General features: G+C 44.6%; 1 protein-coding gene across 1 annotated transcript in view; it reads right to left on the bottom strand.

The window, feature by feature from the left end:
* RPIA (ribose 5-phosphate isomerase A) overlaps window positions 1-12,519 on the bottom strand; it is a 63,351-nt gene extending 50,832 nt beyond the window's left edge. Inside the window, exons 1-3 of the mRNA XM_003268792.3 lie at window positions 12,200-12,519; window positions 5,705-5,765; window positions 4,180-4,235 (exon numbers count right to left, since the gene is read on the bottom strand). Coding sequence (XP_003268840.2) covers window positions 4,180-4,235; window positions 5,705-5,765; window positions 12,200-12,484 — 402 coding nt within the window. The 5' untranslated portion in view covers window positions 12,485-12,519. The remainder of the gene's footprint in view (window positions 1-4,179; window positions 4,236-5,704; window positions 5,766-12,199) is intronic.
* Window positions 12,520-13,103: the final 584 nt, after the last annotated feature.

The raw sequence follows: 13,103 nt of genomic DNA, 5'->3' as shown, positions 1-13,103 counted from the left end.
GTTCAGAAGACAGAAAAACGTGGGAAAGTCTGGAGACTTGTTGAATGGCCTTGCTCAAAATGCTGATTGCCATATGGACAATAAGGTCCAGACGGAGATGAAAAACTTGTTGGGAACTGAAGCAAAGGTGACTCGTTGTTTTAGCAAAGAGACTGACAGCATTTTGCCCCTGCCCTAGAGATTTGTGGAACTTTGACCTTGAGAAAGATGATTTAAGGTATCTGGCAGAAGAAATTTCTAAGCAGCAAAGCATTCGAGAGGTGACTTGGGTGGTGTTAAACGCATTCAGTTTTAAAAGGGAAACAGAGTATAAAAGTTTGAAAAATTTGCAGCCTGAATGCAATAGGAAAGAAAGTCCCCTTTTCTGAGGAGAAATTCAAGCCGGCTGCAGACATCTGAATAGGTAAGGAGGAGCCAAATGTTAATCCCCAAGACAGTGGGGAAAATGTCACCTGGGCATGTCAGAGGTCTTCACAGAAGCCCCTCCCGTCACAGGCCCAGAGGCCTAAGAGAAAAAAGTGGTTTTGTGGGCCAGGCCCAGGGTCCCAGAGCTGTGTGCAGCCTAGAGACTTGATGCCCTGCGTCCTAGCCGCTCCACCCCTGGCTGAAAGGGGCCAATGTAGAGCTCGGGCCATAGCTTCAGATGGTGCAAGCCCCAAGCCTTGGCAGCTTCCATGTGGTGTTGACCCTGCAGGAGCACAGAAGTCAAGAACTGAGGTTTGGGAACCTCTGCCTAGGTTTCAGGAGATGTATGGAAACACCTGGATGCCCAGGCAGAAGTTTGCTGCAGGGGTGGGGCTCTCATGGAGAACTTCTGCTAGGGCAGTGTGGATGGAAAATGTGGGGTTAGAGCCCCTATACAGAGTCTCTACTGGGGCACCGCCTAGTGGAGCTGTGAGAAAAGGGCTACCGTCCTCCAGACCCCAGAATAGTAGATCCACTGACAGCTTGCACCATGCACCTGGAAAAGCTGCAGACACTCAATGCCGGCCAGGAGGGAGGCTGTGCCCTGCAAAGCCACAGGAAGGGAGCTGCCCAAGACCATGGGCACCCACCTCTAGCATCAGCATGACCTGGATGTGAGACATGGAGACAAGGGAGATCATTTTGGAGCTTTAAGATCTGACTGCCCATCCTGGATTTCAGACTTGCATGGGACCTGTAGCCCCTGTGTTTTGGCCAGTTTCTCCCATTTGGAATGGGTGTATTCACTCAATACCTGTACCCCCAATGTATCTGGGAAATAACTAGCTTGCTTTTGATTTTATAGGCTTATAAGCAGAAGGGACTTGCCTTGTTTCAGATGAGACTTCAGACTGTGGACTTTTGAGTTAATGCTGAAATGAGCTAAGACTTTGGGGACTACTGGGAAGGCATGATTGGTTTCAAAATGTGACGACATGAGATTTGGCAGGAGCCAGGGGTGGAATGATATGGTTTGGCTCTGTGTCCCCACCCAAAGCTCATCTTGAATTGTACTCCCATAATTCCCATGTGTTGTGGGAGCGATCTGGTTGGAGATAATTAAATCATGAGCGTGGTTTCCTCCATACTGTTCTCATAGTAATGAGTAAGTCTCATGAGATCTGATGGTTTTATCAGGGGTTTCCGCTTTTGTGTCTTCCTCATTCTCTCTTTGTCTGCTGCCATCCACGTAAAACGAGACTTGTTCCTCCTTGCCTTCTGCCATGATTGTGAGGCTTCCCCAGCCACATGGAACTGTAAGTCCAATTAAACCTCATTCTTTTGTAAATTGCCCAGTCTCAGGTATGTCCTTATCAGCAGCATGAAAATGGACTAATACAATAGGAAAAGGATGCTTTCATTAGAAAGGGAGGATAAATGAGACTGTAGCTGTTTTAGATCTTATTTGCAACCAGACAACATTTGATTTAAATTATACTACCATTTGGTACAATACTGGGTTAACAGGAAAGTTACTTTTATGATGAAATAATACTTATAACGAAAATTAGAAAATTGGAACTCAACCCTCCTCAAATTGTACTCCCAGCAGAAGACGGACAAGCAATTAGACATTATAAATCATCAGCTAATTACAGTTCTAAATGCAAAGATATCATAAAGTACAAATACAAAGGGAGGAAATTTAATTAGTCACAGACTATCAAAATCTATGTTCAAGATTCTTTTCTATGATAATTGTTTCTTTACTTCATTGTCTTTACCTCAGTGGACCTCTAAGTTGCTCATAATATTGTTGATTATCTTTCTAATATTCCTATGTTACAAATATTATAAATACTGCAAAAATGTTACCAAAAGAATAAAACTCCAGCTAAAATTATGTTAGCTCATCAATTTGAACTATGGCCACAGAACGTATGTAAGAGTGGTCTTCTATTGTCTGTTTTATCCAACATACTCTTTCCTCTAATTCTGATCTACTGAATTACAACAGAAAGGGACACGCTCCCAGTTTGCTCTGAGTCTGTGTCCCTGGCCTATAGTCCTCAAACTTGGCTCAGAATAAAATTAACTTTGACTTAAATCTATAGTGGCTGTTATTTTAACCTTTTGGGTCAACCTAGTTGAGAAAAATTTAAAAACAGCAAGAAAAGCATGTAGTTTCAAAATACTGGAGCAAATATCCAATCACCTAAAAGAGCTAAAAGTATGTCCATGTAAAGAGCAAGAAATACGGGAGGTCAGGGGTGGGAGGTGAGAAGAGTGTGCTTTCTAGGTAGTGGTCATCTCGGGGAAAGTGAGGGTACTGTGCTTTTTTTTTTCTTTTAAATAAAAAGACTTGAATTATTTGTTTCTTCAATCCACGTGCATATATAACTTTAAAAATAAACACCAATGTAATTTATTAACTAAGAAATAAAAATACTTGATGATCAAGTCAGTTGGAAAAATTAGATACTCAGCTTTTCAAAAGACTAAGAAAATCCACCACAAGCCACTGAGGCTTTAAAAATGTCTCCTCAAGACAGCAGGATTAAAAAACAATAAAAAATAAAAATAAAAAAGCAATATACAACACTTAAGATACTGCCTTCAGTCCCCTGGGTGGCCATCCACCTTGTTTAAGATCTCCGAGAGATTTAACATGAAGGAAGCTCCAATAGTATGCACTATCCAACTCCCTAACCTGTCTACCTGGAATCTCTGCCTTACTCCCTACCGTTAAGCTGAGGCCAGTCTAGTTTAGAGGGAACCTTAACCTCTTTCCCTTCACCAGAGCTGGCTGCAGGCTGCCAGCATTCTGTGCCTCCAGGATTGGGAGGGTTTCCTAAGAAACCCAGCTATCCAAGTCTAAGTCCATAAAGTCCCAGGAGCATCAGTCACTCATAAATCTCATCTCCTACCCCAGTGCATAGTATCACCTTGACTAATCCAATGAGAGATTATACACATACTCCTCCCTGCAATGGCCAGATGAGGGATAAGAGTTGGCTCCATCTGAGCAACTGTCTTCCCTTCCACTTCCCAAAACCTCTCTTTCCTTATCTCTCCCTATATTTAACTGGCTCCACTGCTTTCCTCCATCAGCTCCTACTATTTTATGATGTACTTACATTACTAACACATTGCTTAATTCCTTTTAGCCTGATTTTTTTTTTCTTGAGACAGAGTCCCACTCTGTCGCCCAGGCTGGAGTGCACTGGCACAATCACACCTCAATGCAGCCTGGACCTCCTGGGCTCAAGGGAGATCCTCCCGCCTCAGCCTCCCACATAGTTGGAACTACAGGTACAAGCCACTACATCCAGCTAATTTTTGTATTTTTTGTAGAGGCAGGCTTTCACCATACTGTCCAGGCTGGTCTTGAATTCCTGGGCTCCAGTGATCTGCCTACCTTGGCCTCCCAAAGTACTTGGGATTACAGGCACGAGCCACCACACCTGGCCTAGCCTGATTTTTTTCACCTATAAATAGAAATAATATTCCTTGGGGAGAGAGACTACCTGGCCATCTCTGCATACTCCGTAGTGCCTAAACTCAACATGCACTGAAATATTCACCGAGTGATTAAACAAATGCACCTAAAACTACAATTCCAAGAAGGAATACTTGATCAATAAACTCTCCTATTCCTGGACTCTCTGACCTAGAACAACCTTGAGGTACAAGACAAGGCCATGGGTCCACAACCCCGGGGAACCAGAAGATACAGCAGAAGCTGTCACGATGCAGATGGAAAGCAGCACATACCTGGAAGGAAGTGGGAATACAGACGAGGTTCAGATTCTCTTGCTTCACCCTTTCAGCTGTGGAAACAAAAGCCATATTGGCAGTTTTTCACTCTCCCTACTTTATTTTTCTTGTCATATGTGTTTGCTCAAATCCAACAGACAAGGGAAGGTCTATCTCCCAAAGACAGCTGCCTTTCATCCTGTGTCCCCCTCCTTGGTGGGAAAGCTGGTGACTGTACTTCACGCATCAGAAGACAGGGACACAAGAAAGCATGGAGAGGTAAGTACTAACCACAGAAAGCAGTGTCAGTGTTTGCCATTGTTATGTGCCTGACAACATTCTAAGAACTTTGTATATATGAACTCTTAATCCTAAAAACCCAAAAGGTAAGTTAAATTATTTTCCCCATTTTGTAGATAAGGCAACTGAGGTTCAGAGAGGTAACATAACTTGGTAGTTATACCGCTAATAAGGAGCACAGCTAGGACATGATCCCAGGCTGTGTAGCCACACAGTCTTAACTCCCCTATACTGCCTCTTCTAGGAAAAAGCCAGAACTTTACTTTTGCATTTTAGTAAAAAATATACTTATTTGTAGGCCCCAGAGAGTGGCTAAAGGAGATTTATTTTTTCAATTTGGATTTGTACCTTTCAGGAAAGTTTGATTTTAAAAAAGAAAAAAAAAAAGACTTCAGGAAAAAACTCATATTAAAATTTCATGTCTTTTTAATCACTGAGTGCATCTTGGGAGATTTGGGTGCCACTATTATAAAATCCATAGTCACTCCTGTGCCCTGAAAGTACTCTCCAGATACTTGGTTAAGATTGAAAGGTATATAACACAAAAGCTGCTATTTGGCCAATGAGAAGGCTTCCAGAAGCCATCACACCAGCACTAAAACCACTCCTTGATAACAAAGTGTTCCTGGACTTTACCTCCTGGGCTCTGCCCCTTGGCACCTAGAAGAATTCAGCATTCAGGCAGGCCTCTCCTCTGGGCTTTGTTCTTACAAACAAAGAGCAGGGCAGTAAAACCTGTTGAGCAGGCATAGGGGCTGATAATTCCTGAGTCTTTCCTAAGCATAGAGACACCCTAACCAGTGTGAAATAAGCACCTACAGGAACCAGCCATCAATGGCAGGAGTCCCACGTCCACTCCAGGGTCATGGACAGGGCAAACCCACTGTGGCCTCAATTATCTGCCTGAGGAAGTCTGAGATCATGCAAAGAACTCAATGGTAGGATGCCATCGACATGATTAAAATTATATTGGGACCTCAAGATAAGTCCGCTCCTCCCCTCCAGCTGAGCAGAGTAAACAAAGGCAAGGGCGTCCTTCAAAGTTGGATGACGAGGCCCAAGATTCCCTCTCTCTACAAAAGAGCAGAAACACTCAACTGACCTCAGGTAGTCCCTCCTTCCAGCTCTGTACTGCTGAAGACAAAAGGGCAATGCCAAACCTGTGCACCACTTCCTCCCTCTCCTCTACCTCCCTACCCCATCATCACACACAAAGCATCCAGTAGACAGTGAGAGAACATACCTATTCGCTGCACAGCATGGACAATTGTAGAACCACTTCCAATTCCCAGCACTTGGTTATTCTGCCAAAAAGGGGGAAGAAGAAACAGAACATTAATACCATATTTTACTCCTGTCAGCCCACTTCCTAAAGCTATAAAATTATTATGAACAGCAATTCACCAACACAGGTGCAAGACAGGTACTGTGCCTATTTTATAGGAACATAAACACTGAACCTCAATGCTGTACTTTAGCCAGTGCACGGTGGACAAATGTTCAACAAGGCCCTCCTCTCTTCATTTCTGACACTGTCAACACCACCACTTCCTCCCTACATTCTACCAAATAATTGGTGCAATTACTTGCAACTGAATAGCAACTTGCATCACCCTCACAGAAATGGCCTGCATATAAACACTTAAAAGATTCCTGACATTTCAAGCCAGCAACAGTGTGTAAAAAAAAAAAAGAAAGAAAGAAAGAAAGAAAGAAGAAGAAGAAGAAAGAAAAGAAAAAGATTTCTGGCCAACCCCAGGGAGGTAATTAGAAAAACACCTAAGAAAAACAATAGAGCCTGGAGCCCGGGTAAGGGAGGGAAGCTAAGGCTTCTGGCTTCAGTGTCTTCCACAGGCACCTTCAAGTTGGTAGCACCACAAGACACATCAGGCCCACCATCTAGAGCTCTCCCAAAGTCAGCAGATAAAGAGAGGGCCTCAAGTAACCTCAAAATAATAAAGCATGTCAGCATCTGCCTAGGTGACGCCAAGGGGTGCTCATTTTGCATGAGCCTGCCTCAGAGAAAATGGGAAGAGGGCAAAGGCTCAGTTAAGAACATGAAAAATAGTCTTCATCTGCAATAGGAAGGACTGTAATAAATGCAGAGCACTTCCTGAGTACAAAGTACAAGCAGACATCGCAATACTGAGCCTACCACCTTAAGAAACAAAGAAGGTACCTACAAGCAGACCAAAGACAGAGTAAAAGCTCAGCTGAGTCTACTAGACCACAAAGAGCAAAATGAGGTCAGGGTACTAACAGTCAGGAACTAATATGGAGCTCAGTGCCTAAGCAACTTCCTGACATCTATCTCCTGCCGTTGCAAGGCAAAGCCAAGTGAACACCAAAGCGGCAGCTACCATTTATTAAGCACCTACCAAGAAGACTTATAAATGTTAATATAAAGCCAAATCTCACAACAATCACTTATCACCTAGAGACTCACTATTCCCACTTTATAGATGAGTTCAATATTGTAAGGAAAAACTTAAGACTTTGAAATGAGCAAAAGAGACTACTGGATATCCTTCCAATGGGATGCTGGAACCTGCTTGTATTGTCTGACTCTAAGAAGGTATGTGCCTTTGTCTCTAAGATATATGACGACTGTATAGAGATACACTTTAACTTGCAGAAAACTGTTAACAAAGCAAGTAATTTTTGTTCATAGAAATGCAAATTAATAGTGTTCTGTGAGATACAATTATTAACAGATCTTCTAAATTCATTTTAAGATTTTTTTACTACATACGAGCTTATGGTTGACTTCTCCTGTTACGCTTTGAACATCTCCACCAAAACTCATGTTGAAACTTAACTGCCATTATAACAATATTAAGAAGTGGGACCTTTAAGAGGTGATTAGGTCAGAGGGCTCCACCCTCATGGGTGGGATTGGTGCCCACCCACAGCACTTCAACATCTGTCTCTCTCACCAGATGCCAGCACCTTGATACTGGACTTCGTAGCCTCCAGAAGTGTAAGCCAAAACATTTCTGTTCATTATAAATTACTCATTCTCAGGTATTCTATTATAGCAGCACAAAGTGGACTAAGACACCTATGAACAGGTTCTAATAACTTTTCCAGTTCCCTCATTAATTTAGTGAGTTAAATAAAATCTTTGACATATATTCATTTTATATATGTGTGATTTTACCTGTTTTAAATATATATACAAGATATATTATATATTGTATATATATTTAAAACATATATAAACAATATCAATGCCCCTGACACACAAACTCATCCTCAAACTCCTGGGCTCATACAATCCAACTGCCTCAGCTTCCCACATAGCTAGTACTACAGGAACATGCCACCATGCCCAGCTAATTTTTTAATTCTTTTAAAAGACACAGTCTCACTCTGTCAACCAGGCTAGTCTCGAACTCCTGGCCTCAAGGGATCCTCTCACCTCTGCCTCCCAAAGTGCTGGGATGAGCCATTTCAATCGAATAAGCAACTTCAGGAAGTTCAATTTGCTGAAACATCAATCTATTTCAAATTTCTTAAAATTTCCAACAACTGATTAACAATTAATTTATTTGACCAAGGAAAGCCCATAGTAAAACCTTCTTTTTAGGAAGAGGACAAGTCCTGAAGGGCCCTCAGGACAAACAGGGCCACAACTAAAATCCTTCATTCCCCACAGGACAAAGGCCATAGGAATACTTAAAGTCAGCCCCTAGGCCTTACATTAGATATGGTCCTTCTCAAAGTTTGACTACATCTGTAACTAGAATAGAAAGAATGACCAACAAGTAGAGTTACCAAAAAAAAAAAAATCAAATACTAATGTCCCCACAACCACATACATGTATACTAAAAATGCTTCTATAGCCTCTCCTACCTACAGAAGACTTTATCCGACAACTTTTGCGTTACTGACCTGGTGGAAACTGCTTTTACTAGCTCACAGTTCCAAAGGCACTGAATACATCAGGGGCTTGGGCTGTCAGAACAGGGCTCGCACTAGGTCAGGATTCCACCTGTGCCAATGCTCTCAAGAAGGCAATGTGTCTAATAAAGTTGTTTAGCTACCTGGACAATCCCCAAAGGCAAGGACTTCAAGACAAGTAAATGATATATCACAGCACAGAAACATTCAAAATGGCTAAATATCTCACATACAAAAATCTTCAGGGAATGAGAAAATGTCTTATCAAGGCCTATGTCTGAGTGTGGAAAAACTCAAACTTTTTCCTCTGCTCTCACACCACAACAATCATCAACACAGAAGACTTTTGTGACCAAATGTATGGGGATTTCTCTCCATATCCCAAGCAAGCAATCTACTCTGCAGCAGACACCAGCTGGGTATCCTCCAATTCAATTTCAACACTCTCTACCTGGAGATACCATAAGGTTCCACCGGTTGAGGGCTCAGCTCCCAAGATTGCCTCCTCCTTCCTACCAAATGCAAGTCCAGGCCTCCAGAACTTCTGACTTGACAGCTTCAAGTTGGAGTTTCCACAACACTCTCTTTGGGTTTGATTAACTTGCTAGAGTGGCTCACAGAACTCAGGGAAACATGTTTACCAGTTTATTATAAAGCCTATGATGAAGGATATGGATGAAGAGATGCATAGGTAAAGGCATGTAAGAAGGAGCACAGAGCTTCCATGCTCTCTCTAGGCACACCATCCTCTAGGGACCTTTACATGTTCTGCTCTCCAGAAGCTTCCAAACCCTGTCCTCTTGAGCCTTTTTTAATTTTCTTTTCTTTTTTTTTTTTTTTTGAGACTTTATCGAATAGGTATGATTGGCTCTTGGAAAAGACCAGGAATTGCAAGGGCCTAGAAATGTGACTGGACAAAAAGCGCATGATACAATACCAGCAGACTGACTGGGGAAACCCTGCAAGGGCTGCCTGTTCAGATTCTTCTTCACCTGCAGCATTCCTTCCTCCAGGATATGGAACAGGAACCCTTCTGAAATGGGGATCTTATGACATACAATCAGACAACATAGGTCACAGAATTTCTTTACAGCCAGCTCCAAGACAGAAAAGCATTGGGGAGAGAAAGGAGCAAGTGGAAGGAGGGCAGGAGAAGGTAAGAGAGGGAGATTCTGTTTTCTGAGGCCTGCTTTGGGCCCTAAAGCACCCCAAATATAACAAAAGACTGTAGCAAGGGCTATGAGTGTTATGAACCAAGAGCCATGGATAAAAACATTGTGTGTGTGTGTTTAAAATATCACACTAGATAGACTTAACTTGACCTTCACACATGACCTGAAGCTAGGAACTCTAGCTTTACAGTAATTCAATCACCAAACTCCTGGTTACCAAGCTTAGCCATACATTCATGTCACTCACAGTCCCCAGCAGGCAGGTGGCACAGAGGTGAATTCGGATGAATCAGACAAGCTCTGTATAAGGCTCCTTCTTTGCCTTTTGGAAGAGACCAGGAATTGCAAGGCGCTGCCAGGCCTAAAGCTCTTCACCTATGTGATCCCTGCTGCCTTGGAATCAAATGACTGGCCCAGGAATCAGTGCCCTTGCCAAAGCCAACCAGAGGTGAATAAAGGCTGCCTATGAGGTGGCCCAACAGCAGAAGACTGCCAAGCAGGCCCTGCTAGAGGAGTGGCCCCATTCTAATGGGCAATATTAAACCACATGTATGTGCAACATCAGAACTTCACTCAGCTTGTTGAATGGAGTAACTTTGGAAATACTACTTCTGCTAACCAACTAGAACCACTGCCCATCAGCTTCCTCAACCAAGCCAGTCAAAAAACAAAGCCCAGGCTCCAAAGAGAACAAACGGATGAGGCTACAGACGTTCAGAAGAGCCTAGTTCTGCATGGCGACCCATCCTGGGTGGCTACACCCACAGAAACAGACAGAGCTGAGCCAAGGGTGGCTATACAAAGGCTTCACCTGAGAACACTCCATGTTTTCCATCCACTCAGACATGGAAGTGGTCACCATATTGGAACTCCAATGGACTAGGGAACAGGAAGCCCTACTCCCCAGAGATTCTATACAAAGAACCTCCAATAACCCCAACACTTTCATATTTGTGTCCACATTACACACAATTGGACAAACATGTACTGGGCAGGCCCCACTGTGACCAATGCTAAATGAAGGTTAACTACCCTCCAGGAGCTTACCCTTTAAGGGGCTGGAAGAAACGAACACACAGATGACCAAAACATGAGAGACAACATAAAGCACATAAGAGGCATGAAGTGCTACAGAATCACGGAAAAGAAATCTTCCTCTCCTTAGGATGCTAAGGAAAAACTGAAAGGAGGAAATGGCCTTTAAGCCAAACCCTGAAGGGCATACATGATTTTAACAGATGTCCCCAAAAGGTCACTGTAGATCCCCCCAAAATCACCTAACTTCATGAAATGATGTGGTCAGAATCCAGTGTTTTGGGGCTCTAGCCTAAGGTCAGGGCTTGCATATTTTTATTTAATCAAATACATAACTATAACACAAAGGTCAGGGAGATGCGCCACCAAATATTAATGTAAACTCATTAACAGGACAACTTAGATATAGGGCTTTTCTAATTGCATTCTCATGTGGATTACATTTATCTATTAGCTATTCACTTTATGCAGATATTTTGAAATTTCAGCTTATTGTCTCAATTTTACAACTGAGGCACTGAATCCCAAAGGTAGGGTCAAATTAACACATTTTACATTATCTCTGTTAATCCCCATAGAAAATCCTTTTGCCAATCAGACTTACAACAAGCTACACCAGAACGGGGTAGCAGTGCAAAGGGTAGAAGGGCACACTGGAATGTCCCTTCTACAGAACTGGCCGAGCCACAGGTTACCACATTGTCCACTCCCACTCAAACAGGCTGTGGTGAAGCTCATCCAACATTATCTAAGCAAAATAATTTTGTAGAGTAAAGCATTAACAAATGTAAACGAACTATTATCGGAGAAAAAAACGGACTCTAATACCACTTTCTAATAAGTAGAAATGAGAGATAAAAAGCCAATAAGACCAAGGAAACTACACCACAGGGCAGACATACTCCACTTGGCTTCCTTATTATAATTAAGATACTTGATTGGTGACAGCAAAACCACTTGGATTAAAAAAACTCCACTAACAGCACCACACCTGCCACTTAACAAACAAGTAGGGACCACCACCTAACAGCTAAGCATCTCTGCAGCCCCGCCTTAAAAAATAAACTAGCATCCTCCAGACTTAATCCACCCCGCCCTATGGAAAGAAGGAAGTTTGAAGCCCCGGGACTTCCCTTCCCTCCAAGAATACCCTCAGGGGCCGGCGCGCACCAAGCCCAGAACCTCCTTCGACTGAAATTTCAAAGCACTAGCAAACCAACTCTCCGCCGGCTTCTGGGTCAGTAAAGAGAAATGAAAACCTCTCCGCAGCCCCAAAGCCCACCATTTTCCACTTATTGATAAGGAGGCCACAAGGCAAGTGCCTCTAGCCCCCATTCCAAACATCAGACAGCACCAGGCTCCACTTTGCAAACTGTTCCAGCTGGACAAGGAGCCTTTAGAAAGCTCAAGCATTAGAAGATTCGCCCCCAACCGATTCCACATCTAAAAGGTCTTTAAGGAGCAGGGAAGAAGGGTCTAAACTCGGGTAAAGTGCACACCCTCTACCCTCTCACTCAGCCCCCGCCCTGCCAGGAGCTAGGCGCGCCCCGGCAGCACCCAGAACGCGCAACAGGAGCCCATCACGCCAAGGACATGCGCCCCGCGCCCCACGTCCCGAGGTGCTCACCCTCACGTGGTTCTCCACAGCCGCGCGGCCCGCCAGCTTCTTGGCCTCCTCGGCCTTGGACATCGTGGAGGGGGCCGGGCAGCTGCTGTTGGAGTCCCCGCAGCTGGTGCTTGCGTTGCCAGCACCGCCACGGGTCCCGGACTGTGCACGCCCCGGCAGCCGCACGTGGGAACCCGGGAGGTCCCAGCTGTTCCCTCCTCCGCCGGAGGCCGCGCCCCCGGCCCTCCCGGGCAGCGGGGCCAAGACCCGCCCGTAGAGGGTGCTGAAGGGCCCGGGGCGCTGCATCCCGACGCCTCGCTCCGGCCTCCGCTGAAGTCCCGCCCCCGGCGCCCCCGGAAATCTGGTCGCTTACGTACACAGTCTGCGTGCCCTGCTGCGCGGGCCTTGCTGGGAAATGTAGTTCTTTGGCTTCCAGGACCCCCTATCAGCGCCTCAGTCTGGACTACCAACCCCATAATGCTCTCCGCGACGGGATGCGCTCCGGCACTTCGCACTGTGAAGTACCATTAGTCGCGGGAATATCAGTGTGGTGACTCCTTAGCCGGGGGAAGTGTACTTAGGCCACCGTTAGGTGAAGTCCAGGGATATTTCTGTTCGCCCATGCATCCGAGAAAGGAGTGTTAGACCTGCCCTTGTTGTTTCTCCCAGCAGTGAGAACGTGGCCATGGACGAGAATTCCAAGTAGTGGCACTTCTGTAGACGACGCGGCCCTTTTGGGGTTACTACTGCCCAGGAAACTCACATGCGACACGGGCGCCAGCTGAAGTCCATCTAGACCCCCGCAGACCCAAGGTCACAAGTTGAGAACCCCCTGCCATGGACATTCTTCTGCACCTAGTGGGGAGCAGGTGGAGCTGCACCTTGCTCCGCCCATTTGGAGACTAGTTCTGCACATATGAGTGTG

The sequence above is a fragment of the Nomascus leucogenys genome, chromosome 14, assembly GCF_006542625.1.
Source record: "Nomascus leucogenys isolate Asia chromosome 14, Asia_NLE_v1, whole genome shotgun sequence".
Taxonomy (NCBI): domain Eukaryota; kingdom Metazoa; phylum Chordata; class Mammalia; order Primates; family Hylobatidae; genus Nomascus; species Nomascus leucogenys.
The sequence above is the reverse complement of the archived record's forward strand: the minus strand, read 5'-3'. Positions and strand labels throughout refer to the sequence as shown.